The following is a 26,011-nucleotide window of genomic DNA, read 5'->3' on the forward strand; positions in this document are numbered from 1 at the left end:
AGTAAAACAGTTTCATTATAATTTTCTCATAAAAATGCCTTTTCGTTAAGCCTACAGCAAAACAATGCTTCATAAGAAATAAATCATTGTGACTGTGATTAGAAAAAGTTACATTGACTATTTATATCGTGATGTGCTCAATCAAAAAAACAAATCAATGTGAAACATTGCAAATCTTGAATGCATCCAAGTCACAAGCAAGCGTCTTTCTTTTTCCCAACGCATTTGAGCCAAAACCACGCCCCGTTATTCAGAGGGGCGTTCTACTACGCTCCCATTGGCTAGCTAGCGTTGGCTCACTCACAGGCGGTCAGCGCAGAGACAGTGGCCTTCCAAGGTAAAGATGGAAAGTGTAATTTAACAATTAGTTGGCAACTGTAATGCAGGCCTATTATTATCATGTTTGGTAACATTTCCACATGTATTTATTTTAATAGTTTCAATGAGTTGTAAAAATGTCTCAGAACTCTGCTGAATTCCTTCAATTGAAGGTCAGATAAGTTTAGCTAGGCTACTTAACGTTACTAGCGCGGTGTTTTAATTTGGTATATTATTATTAGTAGTCTATTATCAGGTAAAAGCATATGCTTATTATTCAATATTTCTCAAATATCTATTAGCTAATAATTCAGTCGAATACGCTATGCTACAGCCATTGAATCTGTCTTTGAGCGTTAAGGCACGTTAATGGCTAGCTCTGTCCACGACATTATGTTATTTTATTTTTCAATACAGGGGCAAACGTTATTAATAAGTGACTGAAATTTCGCGCTACGTGATATTCACTTCCGGACTTGGAGCGCTCAGCGTTGTTAAACGCTCCTCTTAATAACGGGGCGTGGTTTTGGCTTAACTGAGTTGGGGAAAAGAATTACACAACACAACTTGGTTGTATGATGCCCTTTAATGCATACGCTTTTACATTACTGTTGGAGCAAACGGATTGCTTGATCGCATGTTGCTATGCATGAACCATTCGGAGTATTGTAGATTGTGCAGGTGTAGCCTAACAGTTTACAAACCTTGTGTAATTTGGTCATCACCAAGGGATAGGACATGGGAAATTCAATCAAGTTTGCTGCAAAACACGAGTTATGAAATGAAACATGACATCTGTATATAGGATTATTCCTATGCAGTGTAGCCAGAGTCTGTAGGTTCTTTTCAGTGCATGTGGTGCCTATCAGATAAAATAAAATACATCTTCTGACATTTTCTAATTTCTTGGTTTGATTTTCATAATACTGCCTTTTATATTCCTTGCGTTAGCTTACTGTCCGTTATCATTTCACAGTTGCAGAAATAATCATTTTCAGATGGATACAACACAGACAGTGTGATCAGACCTCGTGCCACACAGTCAAATTTCCCCCTAGATTAACCCTAGTTTAATTCTGTCTACTGAAGGGCCTTACAGGCAAACGCAGGAGGCAGTCTATAAAAGTAATGAACAATCAATTCATGTTTTCTCACTATTGCCTTTTGAATTTCAACAGTTCATAATCAAAATCCAAGTTCACTTTTCAGATAACAAATCTGGGGTTTTCCTCACTGAAAATGTATCATATTTCATTATGATCAGCTTTGTTATGGCTCTCTATAAAGCTGTTTGTTATGCCCATTATGAAAAGAGGTGGTGACATTGGGGTGGGTTGGTTTGCCATCTGCTGTGTAAATAGACCTCTTGTAAATGTCCATTCAATGCACACAGGTCATGTCCTTTTTTGGCCTTTCTAGTATGTGTCTGAAACATTTATAAGTGAACCATCCAAGTAACACTTTATGAATCAAAATCCTAAAGGCTACTACGGGTTAAACATACCAAACTATGAAAATGTCTGCACTCACTACTGTTAAGTCGCTCTGGATAAGAGCGTCTGCTAAATGACTTAAATGCAAATGGACATTTGTTGTAATAGAATAAGAACTAATACATTTTAAGTTGGTTATGTTTCAAGCAGTTTTGAAAAATGTGGGTGTTGCTACACAGTCTATTCACGTGATAAGTCGTGCTACGCCCACTGCACACCCTTGCTTGTTAAACCTGCACTGTTGTAAATGTGAGTTCATGTTTTTGTAACTTATCATCGTCGGGCTATGGTTTGATTGACTCTCTGACTGTGAATGATTATATTTCATAAATTATATTTATTTTATTTTAGAGTGTATTTCCGAGTGTCAAGATGAAGATAGCCGTACTTGGAGCCACTGGACAGACGGGACAGTATCTGGTGAACCAAGCTCTTCAGCAGGGACACTCTGTCACTGCCATTGTCAGGAACCCAGGGAAATTGACAGTGCAACATGAGAAATTAAAGGTAAATAATGTAATGTCTTGTCTGAGCACCAACTGTATGTCTTTTTACATTTCCTCTGTAATGTACGCAGCAGCAATGTTTTTTATAGAGGCTTTATGAAGTGTGAACCTTACCCCAGGCCTGAGAGAGCCTATACCATAAAACTGCTATTTTCTCTGTTATGTCAGGTGGTTGAGGGCAATATCTTCTCAGAAGAAAGCCTAAAACCTCACTTCCAAGGACAAGATGCAGTTATATCCTGCCTGGGGTTCCCTGCATCCTTTCTCTCCGGAGTCACTGGATACACCTTGTCTATGAGGGCCGCAGTAAACGCCATGAGAGAGGCCAAAGTGAACCGCATTATCACCATGACTTCATGGTACACTGACCGTAAGTAAAGTAAAATATGACTGAGAACATTTGAGAACAACTTGAGAAAGTGTTCTCAGTCAACTTACATGGTAACTTACTTACTTAGGCCTCAATCCACCAAGGGATTAATAGAGCCTCTCTAACCTGGTAAAATAAGGGTTAAATAAACAATGCCATGACTGTATTTCGTTTGTGATCATGTTGCCTTTTTAATGTACAAAGTCAGTTGTGTGTTTTTATCATTGTGAAACAGCATTCCCTTATCTTCTTCTCATTTTCATCCCCATAGCTAACTCTGGCACACAGTCATCTTACCTCATCCGCTTCCTACTGCTGCCAATGATCCGAAGTGTCCTTAGCAATATGTTTGAGATGGAGCACTTTCTGAAGAAGACACAGGATGTTAACTGGACAATTGTCAGGCCGCCGGGTCTCAAGAATTTACCTGCCACAGGTAAGACAGACGAATAGGGTCTAGTTTAGATACACTATATATATATATATACACTGCTCAAAAAAATAAAGGGAACACTTAAACAACACAATGTAACTCCAATTAATCACACTTCTGTGAAATCAAACTGTCCACTTAGGAAGCAACACTGATTGACAATAAATTTCACATGCTGTTGTGCAAATGGAATAGACAACAGGTGGAAATTATAGACAATTAGCAAGACACCCCCAATAAAGGAGTGGTTCTGCAGGTGGTGACCACAGACCACTTCTCAGTTCCTATGCTTCCTGGCTGATGTTTTGGTCACTTTTGAATGCTGGCGGTGCTTTCACTCTAGTGGTAGCATGAGACGGAGTCTACAACCCACACAAGTGGCTCAGGTAGTACAACTCATCCAGGATGACACATCAATGCGCGCTGTGGCAAGAAGGTTTGCTGTGTCTGTCAGCGTAGTGTCCAGAGCATGGATGCGCTACCAGGAGACAGGCCAGTACATCAGGAGACGTGGAGGAGGCCGTAGGAGGGCAACAACCCAGCAGCAGGACCGCTACCTCCGCCTTTGTGCAAGGAGGAGCAGGAGGACCACTGTCAGAGCCCTGCAAAATGACCTCCAGCAGGCCACAAATGTGCATGTCTGCTCAAACGGTCAGAAACAGACTCCATGAGGGTGGTATGAGGGCCCGACGTCCACAGGTGGGGGTTGTGCTTACAGCCCAACACCGTGCAGGACGTTTGGCATTTGCCAGAGAACACCAAGATTGGCAAATTCACCACTGGCGCCCTGTGCTCTTCACAGATGAAAGCAGGTTCACACTGAGCACATGTGACAGACGTGACAGAGTCTGTAGACGCCGTGGAGAACATTCTGCTGCCTGCAAAATCCTCCAGCATGACCGGTTTGGCGGTGGGTCAGTCATGGTGTGGGGTGGCATTTCTTTGGGGGGCCGCATGTGCTCGCCAGAGGTAGCCTGACTGCCATTAGGTACCGAGATGAGATCCTCAGACCCCTTGTGAGACCATATGCTGGTGCGGTTGGCCCTGGGTTACTCCTAATGTAAGACAATGCTAGACCTCATGTGGCTGGAGTGTGTCAGCAGTTCCTGCAAGAGGAAGGCATTGATGCTATGGACTGGCCCGCCCGTTCCCCAGACCTGAATCCAATTGAGCACATCTGGAACATCATGTCTCACTCCATCCACCAACGCCACGTTGCCCCACAGACGTTCCAGGAGTTGGATGCTTTAGTCCAGGTCTGGGAGGAGATCCCTCAGGAGACTATCCGCCACCTCATCAGGAGCATGCCCGGGCGTTGTAGGGAGGTCATACAGGCACGTGGAGGCCACACACACGACTGAGCCTCATTTTGACTTGTTTTAAGGACATTACATCAAAGTTGGATCAGCCTGTAGTGTGGTATTCCACTTTCATTTTGAGTGTGACTTCAAATCCAGACCTCCATGGGTTGATAAATTTGATTTCCATTGATCATTTTTGTGTGATTTTGTTGTCAGCACATTCAACTATGTAAAGAAAAAAGTATTTAATAAGAATATTTCATTCATTCAGATCTAGGATGTGTTATTTTAGTGTTCCCTTTATTTTTTTGAGCAGTGTATATATATATATATATATACAAATGTATGTGGACAACCCTTCAAATTATTCGATTTGGCTATTTCAGCCATACCCGCTGCTGACCGGTGTATAAAATCGAGCACACAGCCATGCAATCTCCATAGACAAACATTGGCAGTAGAATGGCCTTACTGAAGAGCTCGGTGACTTTCAAAGTGGTACCGTTATAGCATGCCACCTTTCCAACAAGTCAGTTTGTCAAATATCTGCCTTGCTAAAGCTGCACCGGTCGACTGTAAGTGCTGTTATTGTGAAGTGGAAAATTCTAGGAGCAACAACAGCTCAGCCGCGAACTGGTATACCACACAAGCTTACAGAACGGGACCGCCGAGTGCTGAAGCACATAGCATGTGTAAATCATCTGTCCACGGTTGCAACACTCACTACTGAGTTCCAAATTGCCTTTGGAAGCGACGTCAGCACAAGAACTGTTCGTCGGGAGCTTCATGAAATGGGTATCCATAGCCAAGCAGCCACACACAAGCCTAAGATCACCATGTGCAATGCCAAGCATTGGCAGGAGTGGTGTAAAGCTTCTCTGGAGTGATGAATCATGCTTCACCGTGTGGCAGTCCAATGGCAAATCTGGGTTTGGCGGATGCCAGGAGAACGTTACCTGCCCCAATGCATAGTGCCAACTGTAAAGTTTGGTGGAGGAGGAATAATGGTCTGGGGCTGTTTTCTATGGTTTCGGGCTAGGCCCCTTAGTTCCAGCGAAGAGAAATCTTAATGCTACAGCATACAATGGAATTCTAGAAGATTCTGTGCTTCCAACTTTGTGGCAACAGTTTGGGGAAGGCCCTTTCCTGTTTCAGCATTACATTGCCCCCATGCACAAAGCGAGGTCAATACAGAAATAGTTTGTCGAGATCAGTGTGGAAGAACTTGACTGGCCTGCACAGTGCCCTGACCTCAACTCCATCGAACACCTTTAGGATGAATTGGAACGCAGACTGTGAGACAGACCTAATTTCCCTACATCAGTGCCTGACCTCACTAATGTTCTTGTGGCTGAATGGAAGCAAGTCCCTGCAGCAATGTTCCAACATCTAGTGGAAAGCCTTCCCAGAAGAGTGGAGGCTCTTAAAGCAGCAAAAGGGTGACCATCTCCATATTAATGCCCATGATTTTGGAATAAGACGTTCGATGAGCAGGTGTCCACATACACCTGCTCACAATGTTGTGTACACTGTATTCTTTAGCTGGGTTAAAGGCCAAGTGCAGTCAAAAACATGATTTTCTGTGTTTTATATTTCCACACAATAAGGTTGGAATAATACTGTGAAATTGTGAAAATGATCATAATGCCCTTTGTGTAAGAGCTGCTTGAACAGACTGTTGTGGTGGGATGGAGTTTTGGCCTGCCTGGTGATATCAGTAGGTAGTAAAATTAGTCAATTGAGTTTTGGCCTGCCTGGTGACTTCAGTAGGCAGTAAATTATAAAATAGACCGATAAGAAAGAGAGTTCCAAACCTATTTGCCCATATCAGCTAGTTTTCAGTTTTCCCCTCCCCACTCAGAACACTCTTGACAGTCCTAGCAAAATTCTTGCTTGAGAAATTGCTCTTTTTGACCATTTTAATTGAAAAGAATCACTGTAAGGTGCTTAATTGTTACCAAGAAATTATTTGATATTGAGATGAAAACTGTTGCATTGCACCTTTAAAAGATTGTTCTAAAAGACTCCAACATTTTCATTGTTACAGGATTCATTTTGTCATACAGTATGCATGTTTCTAATATATTGACTTAACAGTAATCACGTAAGTCATCACGTTAGACTGAACCACTTTCAGGTTCAGCAGTAACCCTCACTGGCTAGCTCTTTACACTCGTACCCATATACAGGTTGAAAATTACATTTGTATACTGATAAGATGATAATCTTGTTTATCCTGTACGTGCTGCCCATCGGTCGCTTCATCAGCTGGCATGGAATCTCACTGCTATGCTGTTGACACCCAGCTGCATATAAAAACTGCTCCAAGTCCCTCTGATGCATGTGCCCATCTGAACACCTTCCTTGAGGAGATAAAGGCATGGGCGATGCAAAACATCCTTCAACTGAACAGCAGCAAAACCGAGGCCCTACTTGTTGGCACCCCCTACCGGGTCCAGCACTCACCAATAACAGACCTCACCATTGTAGGACAGAACATCACTCTCTCCCCCTTAGTTTCCAATCTGGATGTAAAACTTGATTCCTCCCTGAACTTTGACAGCCACATCAAACAACTGTGTAAATCGTCATTCTATCACCTCAAGATCTTTGCCAAACTCCGTCCCACCCTCACTCAGTCTGATGCAGAGAAGCTCGTCCATGCCTTTATTTCCTCAAGGCTGGACTACTGCAACACACTCTTCATCGGGATCCCAGGCAGGAGTCTCCAGAAGCTCCAATACATCTTGAACAGCGCTGCCAGGATCCTGATGAGAGTGCAGAAACACCATCACATGACCCCCATCCTAGCATCTCTACACTAGCTCCCTGTCTCATTCTGGATTGTATTCAAAACACTCCTGCTGACTTTCCAGTGTATTCATGAAAACTGCTCTCCCTCCATAACCCCTATCAAGCGATAGCTGAGCTGTGCTCCTTAGGGGATCGGGCATTCATCTCATCTGCCCCCAGCCTCTGGAATGCTCTCCCTGCCCACCTGAAGGCACCAGACTCTGGGCTCCTTTAAAACAGGACTTAAGACCTTTCTCTTTAGGAAGGCTTTCTGTTGATAGCTGTGCTCCTTGGACAGTTGCCCTATCTAGTCATGTCCATTATTATTACATTTTTGTACTATTTGTTTTTTATCTTTTATTTTTTGCACTTTGAGACTATTCCATATAAGGAAAAGCACTTTACAAAATACATGATTATTATTATTATAAGCACCTAAATTGGAATGCAGTTGCTATGAGACAATCACCCTCCTTTATGTTTCAGATGTCAGAGCTGAGGGTCTCTGCTTCACAGCCCAGTATTGGTTTTGACTGACAGAGGTTCTGAACTTGAGCACCATGCACGGCAGAAGTTGCCCTCACCCCTTTTGCAAATGTTTTGTTTTCTGAGTGAAGGAAAATAAATAAAAAGGACTCAATGTATTTTTGAAAAATGAGACTGAAGATTATTATAAATACCGCTTTGATGTCATAAAAGCAAGCCAATGTGTCAACGTTTATGACCACTATGCTTGATGTACAGTTACAAGATGACATGGCGTCTTACCCTGAATTGTTCTGAACAGAATGAGCCTATGTTTGTTGTATTGTGAAGAAATTTGGTAGGGAACACGCATCTGAATGCAGTTGTGACTATCCTATGCGGACCAAAATTACCTTCTGCTTCTCTGAATTGCCTCGTGAAGGCTCGTATTTTGTAACTTAGCTAGTCGTGTTGGCAATAGAACACACTTTCAAATGATGCCCACCTGACTCAGATTGCGATTTATAATGGACCGTTTCTGGAATGCGTAAACAACAAGAGTAATTGTGTGATGGCGTGGATGCAGAGCTCTGTTCCAAACAAAACAAGTGTGCTTGCTCTAGTTCCTCAACAGCACAGCTCGGGGAGTTCAAAATAGCACCTTATAGTTGAAGACTCTTTGAGTCATAAAAGTACATTGAAATTACATAGGAACTGTGCACACTTTAGAGAGGTGTGTGGCCACTTGGAGACACCAGTTAGACCTCTCACTCAAACCCTTGTCATTGTTTAGTCTTATGTTGCACCTACCCCAAATGACCATGAATATTCTTATGTTACTGAATGTATCCAGAGTATTTTCAGATTTGGTTGATCAACAAATGCGGCACCAAGTACAGTAAATGTAAAGTGCACATAAAATCAGAAGCGTAATGTTTGGACTTGATGTCAGACAGCTCGATGTCAGACAGCTAATCTGTCTTGTGTCAGATTAGCGGTTTTGTCCTCATTTTAGGCTAATGATTTTCCAATAATCTCCAAACTTTTCCCTTTGATTGCTACCATGGTTATGTATCAGCTTTCCATATTTCTTCTGTAAGAAACATTTCAATTTTGATCTATCCATAAAGCCAATTCCTACGAGTGTAAGGGTTTAATTTAGGGTCATAGTTCTGCTACTACCACAAGTCCCTGCACTTTTTTCAGAAGACTTAGTGAAATGGACCTCTTATCCAATCATAATGATGATGGGAACAAATGGATCTCTATTTACTTTGTTCTTTTCACCAGGTAAAGAGTTCCTTACCCACGAGGGCTACTTTGTTCCTGACTCCAATGGCCTGCCTGTAGGAAGTGCGGTAGGAAGGGGTGATGTGGCTCGTTTCATGCTCTTCCTCCTCAACACCGATGTCTGGTTCAACAAAGCGGTTGCCATCACAACCAAAAATGAATGAAATGCTATCAATGTTCTGTTTGCGTCAGCCTTTAATTGTAATATTGTTTACCATCTTGTGCTATTTTCATTATTGTGAACATTTTTTAAATGTAATTTCTGCTGGTTTGAGCAAAATGTGTCAATGTCTTTATTCCATTTATGATGTGTAGTTTGTTACCCTATAAAGACTTAAGCTATATTTTTGTGACTTGGCATGAAGCAAACATTTAAAATGGTAGAAAAAGTCATTGAAGGTCTAGGGCCTCTTTAAAAAATAAATTACATAATTTAAGCATTTTGCACAATTACAGTGCATTCAGAAAGTATTCAGACCCCTTGACTTTACAGCAATTACAGCCTCAAGTCTTCCGGGGTATGACTCTACAAGCTTGGCACACCTGTTTCTCCCATTCTTCTGTGCAGATCCTCTCAAGCTCTGTCAGGTTGGATGGGGAGTGTCACTGCACAGCTATTTTCAGGTCTCTCCAGAGATATTCGATTGGGTTCAAGTCCAGGCTCTGGCTGGGCCACTCAAGGACATTCCGAGACTTGTCCTGAAGCCAATCTTGTGTTGTCTTGGCTGTGTGCTTTGGGTCGTTGTTCTGTTGGAAGGATCATTTTCGCCCAGTCTGAGGTCCTGAGCACTCTGGAGCGGGTCTTCATCAAGAACCTGTCTGTACTTTGCTCTGTTCATCTTTCCCTCGATCCTGACTAGCCTCCCAGTCCCTGCCGCTGAAAAACATCCCTACAGCATGATGCTGCCACCACCGCGCCAGGTTTCGTCCAGACGTGACACTAGGCATTCAGGCAAAATAGTTCAATCTTGTTTTCATCAGACCAGAGAATCTCGTTTCTCATGGTCTGAGAGTCTTTAGGCAAACTCCAAGCAGGCTGTCATGTGCCTTTTACTGAGGAGTGGCTTCCGTCTGGCCACTCTACCATAAAGTGCTGATTGGTGGAGTGCTGCAGAGATGGTTGTCCTTCTGGAAAGTTCTCCCATCTCCATAGGGGATCTCTGGAGCTCTGTCAGAGTGACCTTCGGGTTCTTGCTCACCTCCCTGACCAAGGCCCTTCTCCCCCGATTGCTCAGTTTGGCCAGGCAGCCAGCTCTAGGAAGAGTCTTGGTAGTTGCAGACTTCTTCCATCTAAGAATGATTGAGGCCACTGTTCTTGGGGAGCTTCAATGCTGCAGACATTTTTTGGTACCCTTGCCCAGATCTGTGCCTCGACACAATCATGTCTCAGAGTTCTACAGGCAATTCCTTCAACCTCATGGCTTGGTTTTTGCTCTGACATGCACTTTCAACTGTGGGACCTTATATAGACAGGTGTATGCCTTTACAAATCCTGTCCAATCAATTGAATTTCCAACAAGTGGACTCCAATCAACTGTAGAAACATCTCAAGGATGATCAATGGAAACAGGATGCACCTGAGCTCAAGTTCCAGTCTCATAGCAAAGGGTCTAAATACTTATATAAATAAGGTATGTTTTTTATATTTAATAATTTACTTAACATTTCTAAAAAACTGTTTTTGCTTTGTCAAGGGGATTCTGTGTAGATTGATGAGGGGAAAAATGTATTTTATCAATTTTAGAATAAATCTGTCTGGGGTCGGAATACTTTCCCGAATGAGCTGTATGTTCATGGTAAATCTGCACTATGAAGGTATTGTCATAAATTATTGTTACCACATGAGGGCATTACCGTATCATAAACTGTCATCATTACTGTAAGTATACAACTTTTTGGACTCACTTGATATGGTGTAAAATAGCATATTTTCCATTTTGTAGTTGTTCATCATTAATGCTAGTCAGATATAATTGATTAATTGAATACTGTAATACGTTAACACATTTTGAAAATAATTAACAAATGTTTGCCCAGGTAGGTCAGCATTCTGCATGTAGGTTCCTGGTGCAGGTGTGAATGTCGGTCAGTAAGGAGCTCACTGTTCTGTCAAAGGATCATTTGATTGACCCATTACATAAAATCATACATTTTTGGAGAGACTTTGCTTATATTCAACCCCAGAGAAAAGCCAGTTGCCTATCTTGCTGTAAGCCCCTATGGGATTTAACTAACTGTGCAATCAGTATGCAGCCATCAGCAACCTTTCCCCACTAATAAATTGTGAAATTACTTTGACCTGTCGTTGATTGACCAATTTGTCTGTTGAAATTCTGTTTGACAATTGGCCAAATTATCTTTGTCCTGCAGTAGCCTTGAAGCCTTGTAAACTAGAAGGACACTGCGCTGAAACCAAATGTGAGAGCAGCAGTCAGTCTGGTTGACCAAGCTAATGGCCTGGAAGACTTTGAGATGACAATCTTCCCAATCACAACTGACCACTACTGTCTGTCATCCACACTACTGACAGTCCTTGATACGCCTTTATGAAGATCTGAAAGGACTGGATATGTGTAAACAGTATGTCAGAAACTAGATGGAGCTAGTACTGTACCTACTGTATTCGACTCACCTAGTCAATCCTGTTAAATCTTTGAGGGGAAATTATAAAGGGGCATGAGGTAAGTTGAAATTGTATTTTATTGAACCTTTATTTAACTAGGCAAGTCAGATAATAACAAATTCTTATTTACAATGACGGCCTACCAAAAGGCGAAAGGCCTCCTGCTGGGATGAAAAAATTAAATGTAGGACGAAACACACATCACAACAAGAGAGACACCACAACACTACATAAAGAGAGACCTAAGACAACAACACAGCATGGTAGCAAAACTAGGGATAATTCAATGGTAATTCTAGTATTATAAGAATTTAAAGGACACCTATTTGTGTGGAACCTCCACGCTTATGGCTTCAGTTACCATATTACAAACTTTACAGTGGCTTCCTGTAGTTTGGTGACATCAGTAGGTTTTGATACAGTACTTCAGGAGGACCAACCACACTGGTACTCAGTGTCACCGTAATATATCACTTTTCCACAACACCTCTCATGGTGGGGTATGTATCCCAGTTTGTAATACATAGCATTGTAAGACCACTGTCCAGGGAGTTCCCCATCAACCAAATAGGCTCTTTCCTAATTTCCTCAGGATGGAGGTTTCAATAATTAAGGGGTCACCTGTAAAAGACAAGTAGCAGACATCCGTAGGAAATCTATAAGAACATACAGTACGTATCTAGTTCAGCATGAGCTATCTCAGCAGAACCTCTTGTCAAATGGTTTCTATGACGTTGTACAATAGCTGTCACATCACAGGCACCGTCCTCTGATGAGGAAATTCATAATTGCTGTTCAAATAAAACAACAAAGACACTACCTTGGACAACAAGTAAGGTGCATGTGAGATACTACCAACGTTTTTTGGGGGGGGTCCAGAACAGTTTGTTTGCTTTTATTGATAATGTTCATTTAACCCATAAAAATAAACATTTTAATATTTATTATATTGTACATGGAAAATAATTGGCTAAAATAAAATGAAAATATTACAGTATACCATCCAAATAATGATAGAATCACTTAAAAAACATTACATTAATGATTTTGTTTTGAGGCATTTTCCTTTACTTGAAATGGGTACAGTATAGCTTTGATGATGAATATAAGGTTTATTTACAAAAAAAGTGCAAATATCAATGCTGTGAAATCTTATGTACATTAAAACAGCTTACATATTGATATGGAGCAGATACCAATGGGATAATTCTCTAGTTACTGGAAAACAAGACACACTCAAATGTCTACAGATGCATTTAATAGTCCAATAACTACAGTCCTAAAGTGTTCTCTAGTCCATGTTCAGTTCCTCTATTATTCTTGTGCCATTCCATAAATCTTGTTGATTTTCTCCTGGAACTTTTTGACAACAACCCCCCTCTTTAGCTTCATGGTAGGTCCTGGAGAGAAGATAGACAAAACAATCAGACTTACTGTGCTCTCAAAAAGACTGTACTCACTTTCCCATGCTTCTTCAATCCCAACATTTGACCTACTTAACAGCTTGGAAGACAGATTATGCAATGGTATCTACAGGAATGTTGTTTGGCATAAACTAGTCACAAGACTGCCTCGTCAGATATTATACATGATAAACATTAATGGCAAAAACACTTCCTTCTCTCTAAGAGTTCTTTGTATCAAATTATGAAAAAGCTCATTATTTACAACCTCACAGACTAGCTTTGGTTTCGTTATCTAGCTTTAGTTTGAACTATATTTATTTTAATCCCACAATGAACAAGAAGCACAAAAAAATCAACTCACTAAAATGAGGAAGAAAATGCAATCCAAGACTATTCACTGCTCTCTTCTGTCACATGCTCAAACAGACAGAACCAACCAATATAAACCAGCAACTGATTTCTCACACTGACTGACTCACCCAGTTCTCCCCCAGATATAGAGAAATCTCTGTCCAAAATGACCCACTTCTGGACCCTCTGGGCATTGGAGGTGGCCTTAGCATTGACACGCTCTATGCCCTCCTGGATGGCCTTATAAATAGCTGGTTCCTTACTGGCAATGATCTCAGAGGCCTTGGTTGCCGTTATGCCACACTGATGGCAGAACGCCACAGCCTCTGGGGTCAGCTCGTCCGTCGGCTCGCCATTGTCGTCAACTATACACTACGGAGGGAGAGTGGGTTCAAAGGTTAGCAATGATCCAGGAGTTGTAGTATTTGCTGAACAGAGCAAACATCAAATAGCCTGGTTCCAGATCTGTTCGTGCTGTATAATTATATTCTAATTGCTTAATAATTTAAAAGCGAGAATTCTAAAGCAAGCCAATGACCATAACAGTTGGCAATACAGGACACATCTAACGTTGGAGGCCTTACTTTGAGCGTGAGCATCATGGAGAGGAATTTCATCTTGTCTCCGAGCAACATGGCGTTGCTGATGATGGCGATCTCTGCTTTCACTGCATCCTCAATGGGTACAGGTGGGATGTTCTCTCCTCCTGCTGTTATGATCAGCTCTGCAGGACAAGAGATTTCTTTCTGAGGATATTTAGATCATAGGTCTACACGGTGTTCTACTATCAAGAATGGTCCACCACCCAAAGGACTTCCAGCCAACTTGGCACAACTGTGAGAAGCATTGGAGTCAACATGTGCCAGCCTTCGTATGGAACGATACCTTGTAGAGTCCACGCCCCAGACGAATTCAGGCTGTTTTGAGGGCAAAAGGGGGTGCTCAATATTGGGAAGGTGTTCCTAATGTTTTGTACACTCAGTGTTTATTTTTATTTATTTCACCTTTATTTAACCAGGTAGGGTAGTTGAGAACAAGTTCTCATTTGCAACTGCAACCTGGCCAAGATAAAGTGTAGCAATTCGACACATACAACAACACAGAGTTTCACATGGAATAAACAAAACATACAATCAATAATACAGTAGAACAAAAGAAAACAAAAAGTCTATATACAGTGAGTGCAAATGAGGTAAGTTAAGGAAATAAATAGGCCATGGTGGCGAAGTAATTACAATATAGCAATTAAACACTGGAATGGTAGATCAGCAGAAGATGAATGTGCAAGTAGAGATACTGGGGTGCAAAAGAACAAAATAAATAAATAAATAAATACCAGTATGGGGATGAGGTAGGTAGATAGATGGGCTGTTTACAGATGGGCTATGTACAGGTGCAGTGATCTGTAAGCTGCTCTGACAGCTGGTGCTTAAAGCTAGTGAGGGAGATGTGAGTCTCCAGCTTCAGAGATTTTTGCAATTCGTTCCAGTCATGGGCAGCAGAGAACTGGAAGGAAAGACAACCAAAGGAGGAATTGGCTTTGGGAGTGACCAGTGAGATATACCTGCTGGAGCGTGTGCTACGAGTGGGTGCTGCTATGGTGACCAGTGAGCTGAGATAAGGCGGGGCTTTACCCAGCAGAGACTTGTAGATAACCTGTAGCCAGTGGGTTTGGCGACGAGTATGAAGTGAGGGCCAAGGTCACAATGGTGGGTAGTGTATGGGGCTTTGGTGACAAAACAGATGGCACTGTGATAGACTGCATCCAGTTTGTTGAGTAGAGTGTTGGAGGCTATTTTATAGATGACATCACCGAAGTCGAGGATCGGTAGGATGGTCAGTTTTACGAGGGTATGTTTGGCAGCATGAGTGAAGGATGCTTTGTTGCGATATAGGAAGCCGATTCTAGATTTAATTTTGGATTGGAGATGCTTAATGTGAGTCTGGAAGGAGAGTTTACAGTCTAACCAGACACCCAGGTATTTGTAGTTGTCCACGTATTCTAAGTCAGAGCCGTCCAGAGTAGTGATGCTGGACGGGCAAGCAGGTGCGGGCAGTGATCGATTGAATAGCATACATTTAGTTTTACTTGCGTTTAAGAGCAGTTGGAGGCCACGGAAGGAGAGTTGTAATGGCATTGAAGCTCATCTGGAGGTTAGTTAACACAGTGTCCAATGAGGGGCCAGAAGTATACAGAATGGTGTCGTCTGCGTAGAGGTGGATCAGAGAATCACCAGCAGCAAGAGCAACATCATTGATGTATACAGAAAAGAGAGTCGGCCTGAGAATTTAACCCTGTGGCACACCCATAGAGACTGACAGAGGTCCGGACAACAGGCCCTCTGATTTGGCACACTGAACTCTATCAGAGAAGTAGTTGGTAAACCAGGCAAGGCAATCATTTGAGAAACCAAGGCTGTCGAGTCTGCCAATAAGAATGTTGTGACTGACAGAGTCGAAAGCCTTGGCCAGGTCGATGAATACGGCTGCACAGTAATGTCTCTTATCGATGGCGGTTATGATGTCGTTTAGAACCTTGAGCGTGGCTGAGGTGCACCCATGACCAGCTCTGAAACCAGATTGCATAGTGGAGAATGTATGGTGGGATTCAAAATGGTCAGTAATCTGTTTAACTTGGCTTTCGTAGACCTTAGAAAGACAGGGCAGGATAAATATAGGATAGATATATTAAATACTATGGTATTCTCCACAAAAAAACACTGAATATGTTTTAGCTATAGTAATACTACAGTATTTAATTTGCATATACTCAACCCATTCCCATCCCCCATATCCCTATGTGTCCCTATTGTGCCACCCATGAATGAAACACCTACATGCAAAGAATAGACCACATATTGTGTTCCCTAAAGGTTATAGAAACGAGCAGAGGCTCTGAATTATCCGTTCAGACTCCAGTACTATTTACCTACCTACCAACAGGTTATGGAAAATTTGCTCAAGCAGAAAGCCCCCACTTCTTTGTCAAAGACAATTAAACAAAAAACATTAAAGACTAGTAAATACTACAGTAATATCTGCAAAAACACTACAGTAATTGCTATAGTATATACAATAGTTTTTACTATAGTATTCTATAGTAAATTCTATAGTAAACTTTACTACAGTACACTATAGTGTACTTCCGCAAAAACACTACAGTGAATACTATAGTATACTACAGTAATGTCCGCACTTCTATGTCAAAGATAATGAAACAATGAAAACACTATAGTAAATACTACAGTATTATCTGCAAAAAACAGTACTGTAATTACTATAGATATCATATACAATACAGTATTCATAATATAGTAAACTATACTACATTATTACAACAGTATACAAAAACAGTTAATACTATAGTATAGTATAGCAAATATAGGTGTTCTGCTATCAAGAATGGTCCACCACCCAAAGGGCTTCCACAAAAACACTCAAGTGAATACTATAGTAAAGAATATAGTAATACTACAGCATGTAGAGCATAGTATACTATAGTATTTTTCTTATGGGGAAGTTAACCTGAGGCACAGACTTAATATCAAGAGAAGGTACACAAAACTTTACTTTGATCAGTGTCTAGGAGCAACTGCATCCTACTCCCATTGACACCCAGCACTGATAGCCATGTTGTATAATGGCTACTGTATATACATCTACAAAATAAACTATAAATAAGTACTATACCCTTTATCCTCCCTGTGATGAATAGGAAGTTGTCCTTGTCATGCTTGCCCAGGTCTCCAGAGTGCAGCCAGCCCTCCTGGTCCAGGGCCTCCTCAGTCTTCTCTGGCTCATTCAGGTAGCCCATGAACACATGACGCCCCCAGAAACAGATCTCACCATTCCCATCCTCGTCTGGCTTGTCCAACTTGGTCTGGCAGCCAACCACCACCTTTCCACAGCTGAGGACAACATCATGATATCAATTCTTCATATGGTGAGACCGAAAAGCAAGAAGGATTATTAGATGTCACTTCATATCTGATGGCTTATCAGTATCAATGAATTATTTACTATTATGCAATGATAGCTTTGTCAACTACAAATTAATTAATGTAACTGTCAATACAAATGGCAGTTCACATCCCTAGTTTTCCATTTGCTGACCTCATGATCTTGAAGTTATTCTCCCAGGAGATGGTGTGAGGGCCGGTGCTTTCACTCATCCCATACAGCTCATACAGCGGGAGGCTAAGGCTCATGAAGTACTCCAGAGTCTCCTTAGTGATGGGTGCGGCCCCCGTTAAGCAGTTCTTGCAGCGGTCCAGACCCAAGGCCCAGCGAACTTTCTTAAACACCAGGTTGTTTGCCAGCATGAAGCCCCAGGGCACCAGGTTCTCACTGTAATCCACAGAAAACACGGAGGAATACCACACATTGTGAAAAATATTATGGCTGGAATTTAATCGAGCTTAAGATGTAAAAATACTATTTGGGCGTGAGTGAGGATGCATGTTTTTTCTAATGTTATTGATAAGATCATATCGATGGGTGAAACAAATCAAAAATAATTTGATACACTGAAAATACACATTCTTTCTGAAGTGTGGGTTTAATGAACAACAAAAACCTGACATCCTTACCCATTCATGGCACTGTAGCTGGCTTGCAATCCGATGGATTTGGCCCAGTTAGCCACTCTTTTCTTCATACCAGAGGACTTGGCTCCGATGGCTTTCATCTTCTCCTGCATCTTCTCCCACACACGGGGAACTCCCAGGAAACTTGTGGGGCGCACCTCTTTCAGAGTAGTCCCCAAAGAGCCCTAGGAAATCAGAAAGTTAGCAGTTATCAAGTCATATAAAGTTACCCCAGGCCTACCCTCCACAACTCAGTCAAAACCAAACCACCAAACCTCAATCAATTATTGCCTTCGTAAAACAGCATTTCGAAAGGAAAGCAATGCACAGCATCATTATCTGTAGTACAACACTCAGGGATTCTGACCTTCAGGGCGTCTGGGTCTGCGAAATACGTTGCCCCTGCAAATCTCATGCAGATCCACATGTCGTTGATCTGGGCAGCTACATGGCTCAGGGGCAGGTAGCTCACCACGCACTCCACACCATGTTGCAGACTTGTCATGGCTCCGACCGCATTTGAAGTCCAGGTGATCTGAGGAGAGAGTCAGATGAGACTTTCAACTAATATTATTCCAACCTCCTTTACCACAGAGGAAAACTATAAGCCAGAAGTTTTGTTTGTCCTTTACTTGCCGTGAACAATACATGGACAAAATTCTGACACTTTCACATACTGAATCGAGTGCCCAGTGGACCCAGAGCTCCATTATATAGTGCATGTAATGTTTCTGAGGGCGGCACCACATTCTGTGAGGATGAAGGAGGAGCAACCTGGATACTGCCGGTACAGTAAATGTACATGTAAATATAGAGCTTTTCCCTCACTAGTCTATTTACAGTGCATTCGGAAAGTATTCAGAACCCTTTACTTTTTCAGATTTTGTTACAGCCTTCTTCGAAAAATGATTGAATAGTTTTTCCCCCCTCATCATTCTACACACAATACCCCATCATGACAAAGCAAAAACATTTGTTTTTAGAAATGTTTGCAAATGTATTAAAAATAAAAAACTGTAATATCACATTTACATAAGTATTCAGACCCTTTGTACTTTGTTGAACCACCGTTGGCAGCGATTACAGCCTCAAGTCTTCCTGGGTATGATGCTACAAGCTTGGCAAACCTGTATTTGGGGAGTTTCTCCCATTCTTCTCTGTAGATCCTTTCAAGTTCTGTTAGGAGGCTGGGGAGTGTTGCTGCACAGCTATTTTCAGGTCTCTCCAGAGATGTTCGATCGGGTTCAAGTCCAGGCTCTGGCTGGGCCACCCAAGGACATTCAGAGACTTTTTATTTAACATGTATTTAATACGGCAAGTCACTTAAGAACATATTCTTATTTACAATGACGGCCTACCCCGGCCAAACCTTAACCCAGACGCCGCCGCCCTATGAGAATCCCAATCACGTTTGGTTGTGATACAGCCTGGAATCGAACCAGGGTCTGTAGTGACACCTCTAGCACTGAGATGCAGTGCCTTAGACTGCTGCGCCACTCGGGAGCCATACTTGTCCCGAAGCCACTACTGCGTTGTCTTGGCTGTGTGCATAGGGTTTTTGTCCTGTTGGAAGATGAACCTTCATCCCAGTCTGAGGTCCTGAGCGCTCTGGAGCAGGTTTTCATCAAGGATCTCTCTGTACTTTGCTTCGTTCATCTTTCCCTCGATCCTGAATAGTCTCCATGTCCCTGTCGCTGAAAAACATCCAAATAGCACGATGCTGCCACAACTATGTTTCCATCAGGCCACTCTGCCATAAAGGCCTGATTGGTGGAGCGCTGCTGAGATGGTTGTCCTTATGGAAGGTTCTCCCATCTCCACAGTGGAACTTTGGAGCTCTGTCAGTGCAACCATCGGGTTCTTGCTCACCTCCCTGACCAAGGCCCTTCTCCCCCGATGGCTCAGTTTGGCTGGGTGGCCAGCTCTAGGAAGAGTCTTGGTGGTTCAAAACTTCTTCCATTTAAGAATGATGGAGGCCACTGTGTTCTTCGGGACCTTCAATGCTGCAGAAATGTTTTGGTACCCTTCCAAGATCTGTGCCTTGACACACTCCTGACTTGGAGCTCTATAGACAATTCCTTCGACCTCATGGCTTGGTTTTTGCTCTGACATGCACTGTCAACTGTGGGACCATATATAGACAGCTGTGTGCCTTTCCAAATCATGTCCAATCAATTGAATTTCCCACAGGTGGACTCCAATGAAGTTGTAGAAACATCTCAAGGATGATCAATGGAAGCAGGATGCACCGGAGCGCAAATTTGAGTCTCATAGTAAAGTGCTGAATACTTATGTAAATGTGATATCAGTTTTGTATTTTTAATACATTTGCAAAAATGTCTAAAAACCTGTTTTCGCTTTGTCATTATGAGGTATTATGTATAGATTGATGAGGGAAAAAATAATTTTATCAATTTTAGAATAAGGCTGTAATGTAACAAAATGTGGAAAATGTGAAGGGGTCTGAATATTTACCGAATGCACTGTACATCATCATGTCATTGTCAATACTCACATTGTCATGGCTTAGCATGACCCCTTTGGGGTTGCCTGTGGTTCCAGAGGTGTAGATGAGCGTACAACACTGGTTAGCCCTCTGACTGTCCACCACAGCATCGAGCTGTTCATCAGACACCTCCTCACCCAGCTTCATAAACTCAGCCCACTGTAGGAGGACAGAGGTTTAGTCAGTAACACCTGATTCACAATATAGGGCCAATCCCAACCGTATTGTGTTGGCTTGGATATATTCATTTCACATTGTCCTTTCCAGAAAGGTTTCATCAACTATTGTGGATGTGTAGCCAAGCCAGCCCGGTACAGCTCGATTTGGCTCAGTTTGCTTAGTAATGTGAAGGGATTAAGAGTCTCACAGTTACAGTGTGTGACAGGAAATATTGTGTTCTACAATATTTAAGGAAATACTATGTGCTACTAACATTGCTATATCTGTAATGCAAATCAGGAATGTTTTTCACCCCAGCTGGCTAAACAAGATGCTGCTTATAGATCTTCTTCATTTCAATAGAAACTTACAGTGTACAGGTTTGGCAGCTTCTGTTGAAGTTCATCCTTGTACTGAACAATAGCTTTCAAGTGTGGAAGCTGTTCCTTAATCTGAAAAGTATGAACAAAGTAGGGAATTTATCATTTATCATTTTGGCACGAAAACAATAAATATATAAATAGGTAATGATCACTCGATCTACTTACAAATACAATTTAGAGCGCAGTATTGGATAATTGTAATTTGAAAAAAAAAATGTTTCTTCAGAATTATGGATGTATGTTTGCATAATTCTGTGCATAGGTTATACGGCTTTTGGCAGACACAACCAGGACCACATTATAGTTCAGTTATGGGGTCTCACCTGGAGGATTTTGATGAGCTGTTTGTGGTTCTCCACCACCAGGACGTTGGCCTCACAGTTGTCTGCCACATACTGACATGCCTCGGGGGAGTTGGTGGTGTATATGCCTGCAGCAAAACCCCTGGCAGACCACACACGTCAGATCAGACAACTTGCTTATTGAGGTGGTTTAGACTGTGATTGCTGTCCTTGGAGTGTGTGGGATGGATTAGCCTTCTATGAGTAAGTTGTCTAAGTCTCACAGAATGCATTATGAACAATAGTGCAGGGTAGTGCATGGTAAGACAGTGCATGCTATATGAAAAATTGTTTTTATTATTACCCAGCCAGGATACAGCCGATGTCTGAGATGAACCACTCAGGAGAGTTAAAGCCCAGAATACCGACGCCATGGTAACGCTCCAGACCCAACTACAGTGGAGAGGGGAAGAGACAGAGTCCGAAAAAAAGAGAAAAAAAAATCAATGAGAATGTGGCACACTGCCTCATTTACTGTTGACCTATATGATGCTTTGTAAACTACTCCACTTTATCGCTCTCCGTGACAAGTAACTTTAGCTTTGGATCTAACACACCCAAGTGTTGGTTTTCACCAGCACCATTCTTACAAGGAGACAGAAATGACAATGGGAGAACATTCTTTCTGCTGTGTAAACATTCCTAATCCTGTCTCTGGAGTTCAAATTCTAAATAGCCGGTAGCCTATTTGAAGATTCAGTGATGTTAACCGATCTGTATTATAGTTCGTATTCTATTAGAATTCACTGGCGCAGTTCAAAAACACCCCTAGGCCTCGAGCCACTGAAAATGCAGAGAACAATCCAGGTACAAGTACATCATAACATTAAGCATAGAAAACCTTTTCTATTAAATCTCACGCAAGCATAGACCATAGAGCAACTAAAGAGCACAGACACTCACACAACAACTACATCAATATACAGACCTTGAGGAAGCTCTTGGCCGCCGCTCTGCACTGCTGGTAGTACTCCCTCCAGGTCAGGGTTACCCACTGCCCCTCTTTCTTGGACGCCACCGCAGGCAGGTCTCCATAGATCTTCACCGTCTTTAAGAACATCTGGTGGATAGTCATGGGGGCCTCGGATCCCGGACCCGTCTCAGCCATCCTCAGCTTAACCGCCTGGTCCCTGGAGGAGCACCAGAGCTGCTCTGCTGTGGCCAGGGACACATCCGACAGCTTCAGGGGCACCGAGGCACCTGTAGTATGGGGACAGCAGGGGCAGCAGTTGCCTGCCATCATTGGTTGTTTATGGAGTAATCTCAGAGATTAGTATTCCCCTTCCCTGTTCCCACACGAATGTAGTGGAACGCAGGTAGGACCAGAAATCAGGGAGGTATGGCTACGTCTGAGAATCAGACTGATCCAGCTCTACTCCACCCTCCTTCTCTGTCACAGTGTGAAGCATAAATATTTGAATTTGAAGCTGCCTGTATCAGATTACTATAGAGAATAGAGAAAGTTGTGGAATGTCCCTGCCTACCCACCAATCATATGTTAGTGTTGAACATGGCTCTGATTAAATAAAAATGATAGAGTTGATTTATCGAAAACAAAAAGAATTACAGGCAAAAAATCAGTCATAGTTCAAATAAGAATTGACTATTTATGAGTGTCTGTAACCCTTAAATGATTATGCTTTCGGGCACAGTTCTGTCAACCTCTTAAACAAATGTCTTTATAGCTGCTGTATTATGAATTACAAAACATATATCATGTGCCTCTGACAGGTGATAAAACATCTGATCTGCTTCAGTTAGGTTGAGTCAATATCCTATATATAAAAAAATGTGTAGCCCTACCACGATACGCTGCTATTACCTGAGAGAGGATCCCCTTGAGGTCCCTCTTGTCCAGGGGATCTGGGTAATTTGGCTGGTGCTTCAGGTATTCTTGCTGGGGTTATCACTGCAGGTTCTACAGCAACTGACTCCTGACTGTCTGTGTCTTCTCCATCAGACTCTGACTCTGACTCTGGTTGTGGATGGTCTACTACCCCTCCGTTGACGAGGGGACTGCAGTAGATTTCCTTCTGTTGAAGTTTGGCAACTGGTACTAACGGTTTGGTTTCTCCAAGAGGAATGCCAATCACACTAGAACTAGAATAAAACACATTTAATAAACACTCAGTCATTAAATACGGTACCATTATTTGGTAAATATTCAGTAATAATAAAATGGAATTTCAACAATCCCGACAGAATTAGTCTCCAGCATAGAAGGTTACAATAGGTCCACATACCTCTCAGAACTCTTTTCTATGTCAGGAACCCCATTGGTGAGAACAGAATCCTGTTGGTCAGACATCTTGTAATTGCTTAAATAAAAAAGGTCAAATATCAACGTTAGATATGCAAAAACCGCTAGATCATCAAATTAATAAAATCTCTATCTAGGTTGTGCAAAGGCTCCTGATATTCTACTAATTTCAAGAAAATAAGTGTTTCCTCTTGGATCCTTATATGAGTGGGTATTGCAACATGACAGTGTCAGAGGCAGTGTGCCAATGACTGCTTGGTTAGATTGATAAAGAATGGCGAAATTAAGGGGTTTGTGCCAAAAACGCGTAACAATTTGCAGAGCTTTTTCCAACCTTTAACATAAATACAGTAGGTTACATCAAGACAGTTGACCAAGAAAGGGACATTGAAAAAGGTCTGAGACAGCTAAGGGGTGAACATATATTTATGGTGAAAAAAAAGTTTTTGTCTCATCTTGGATAGATCTGTCAGGATTCTGTACAGTAGTTAACTTCATACACACACATAGTGCATGTTTTGGTTATTACATGTCTTCAAATACAGCATAGGCCCAGAGCATGTATTGAACTGTATATGAAGTAACATGCTGGGTTGCTTGCAACGTTGGGTTCGTTGACCATGATACCAATACCACATCATTATCTCTGGCATGAAGTCACTCAGGCTATGATGGACAATTTCAGTGAAATTGTGCCATCTAGTGTTTTTATCTTGAAATTGTGAAGACAATTTTCAAGTGGAGCCACTAGTTTAGCGATGACATTCAGATCATAATGAGATCATGTCTTGAGTACACAATATTGGCAAGAATTTTTTAACATGTATGGAGAGAAAGGTGCAGTTCAAATTCCAAACAAGCAGGTAAAATGTTGAGACATAGAGCTTATAACAGTGATAGGAAATTTGAATCTGGTTCATGAGGACATTCCTATAACTATCACTATCAACACTTAAAATAGAAAAGGACAGAAGATCTGACCAGATAGATCGGATAACTACGGGCCAAGATTTCTCTAGGGCAAAGTTCATCATAATTGCAAAACGATTGCCTGTGTTATGTGGCAATATAGTAGCCACTAAACTTTTGCACACAATTATGCAAACATTTCTGCTCACTGACAATTGACTGTACTACATCAATTGGATAGAATCTCTTTGCTTACATCTTAAAAGATGATATATTAAAGGTAGCAACTTGACACAAAAATATACAGTGGTAGCTATGCTCCTACATGTCCATTTAAAATATTGAAATATATTTTAGAAATATTTTTATAGATGCTCACAGTCTGTGTGTATCTCTCCAACAGCAACAGCCTCAAAGTGACCCAGTTTAGCATGGTTTTGTTTTGGCTTTAACAAGAGACCTTGTAGCAGGAGACAATAAAGAAGAAGCTTGAGCCTGTTGGCCAAACAATAAAACACGAGGAACCAGCTTGGTTCAGTTTCGTTCGAACATGGTTTTACATTTATGTCCTGAGATATAGGCTAGGTCATGTTTGTTTGTTTGCTTTGAACACATTTCTGTATATACTGTATATCTCAGGCAACCAACGCTTGAGGCTATTATAGGCTACTGGTCACATTTTCTCACTCTGAACATGCCTTCGCTACTGAGATTCAATGGGGAAGGCTACTGTATTGTTACCAGAGGGCAATCTAAAGGTCATAATCACAGATACCCTTGGTTTTAATGGTTAGACAAATACATCCAATTATACGCAACTGAACACATCCCAGCATCAGTCAATGCTTGGTATAGATAATGACTACCACATTTGTCTTAATACTAAATATTCACAAAGGTTTATAATGCAAGAACTGTTTCAAATTGATTTCACAAACCAAGACAGACAGACAAATGACCCCTGTTCACCACTCTGACATGTGAGCAAGGACTGTAGGAACATGTTGCAAGAGCTGTCTGTGAGTTGTAGATTGAGGTGGTGCTCTGCCACATCAAAAAATAAGCATATTGTGAAAGAGTCCAAGGACACAATAAAAAAGAGATTAACTAATTCCAGAGTAGTAATATTCAGCAGAATACCCTTCTATTGAAAAGACAGATATGATATCCTACCTTGTTCTGAGACCTTGTTCAGACAGGGATAGACAGAGTCAGGTGCTATATGATATCAACTTGGCAGGAGAGTGCAGGGAAAACTTGGATGGGCCTCGATGTGATGTGCACAACATGGGACCCAGGACAGCAGCTGATAAGTGGAGGTCTTGTACGGGTGACAGTACCGTCCCACTCAGGTCCGTCTGCACTCTTACGTAATTTCCCCCACACCTACTATGGGTCAAATGGCTAGTTAACGTTCCACCAATAGACTTGAAATAAGGTCCCCTTCCGCAGGCATATGTGCTGGAAACTGACAAGGAGGCTGTTTGGGGGTAGCAGACTACATTACAGCATAGGGAT

The 26,011-nt window shown here is 41.8% G+C and overlaps 2 protein-coding genes across 4 annotated transcripts; one reads left to right on the forward strand and one right to left on the reverse strand.

Annotated features, from left to right (window-relative positions):
- The first annotated feature begins 260 nt into the window (after positions 1-260).
- On the forward strand, positions 261-11,267 carry LOC135536351 (flavin reductase (NADPH)-like). 2 transcript variants are annotated; one of them, XM_064962722.1, is made up of 5 exons: positions 261-337; positions 2,163-2,318; positions 2,486-2,687; positions 2,959-3,123; positions 8,970-11,267. In XM_064962722.1, exons 2-5 carry the CDS (start codon positions 2,184-2,186, stop codon positions 9,131-9,133), a joined length of 666 nt encoding a protein of 221 aa, XP_064818794.1. In that variant the 5' UTR covers positions 261-337; positions 2,163-2,183; the 3' UTR covers positions 9,134-11,267. The 2 variants fall into 2 exon arrangements, with proteins under 2 accessions (XP_064818794.1, XP_064818855.1); XM_064962783.1 differs by lacking the exon at positions 261-337 and adding an exon at positions 2,000-2,060.
- Positions 11,268-11,651: 384 nt separating this feature from the next.
- On the reverse strand, positions 11,652-25,813 carry LOC135536515 (long-chain-fatty-acid--CoA ligase ACSBG2-like). 2 transcript variants are annotated; one of them, XM_064962853.1, is made up of 15 exons: positions 25,667-25,813; positions 23,568-23,642; positions 23,147-23,424; positions 22,253-22,524; positions 21,629-21,717; positions 21,307-21,427; positions 20,972-21,052; positions 20,451-20,600; positions 18,303-18,470; positions 17,939-18,120; positions 17,463-17,696; positions 17,040-17,257; positions 13,934-14,073; positions 13,478-13,721; positions 11,652-12,992 (listed from the first exon to the last, which is right to left on the reverse strand). In XM_064962853.1, the coding sequence occupies exons 2-15, from the start codon at positions 23,630-23,632 to the stop codon at positions 12,907-12,909; spliced, it is 2,328 nt and encodes a 775-aa protein (XP_064818925.1). In that variant the 5' UTR covers positions 23,633-23,642; positions 25,667-25,813; the 3' UTR covers positions 11,652-12,906. The 2 variants fall into 2 exon arrangements, with proteins under 2 accessions (XP_064818925.1, XP_064818979.1); XM_064962907.1 differs by lacking the exon at positions 25,667-25,813 and adding an exon at positions 24,873-24,969.
- Positions 25,814-26,011: the final 198 nt, after the last annotated feature.

The sequence above is a fragment of the Oncorhynchus masou genome, chromosome 1 (assembly GCF_036934945.1).
Source record: "Oncorhynchus masou masou isolate Uvic2021 chromosome 1, UVic_Omas_1.1, whole genome shotgun sequence".
Classification (NCBI taxonomy): Eukaryota; Metazoa; Chordata; class Actinopteri; order Salmoniformes; family Salmonidae; genus Oncorhynchus; species Oncorhynchus masou.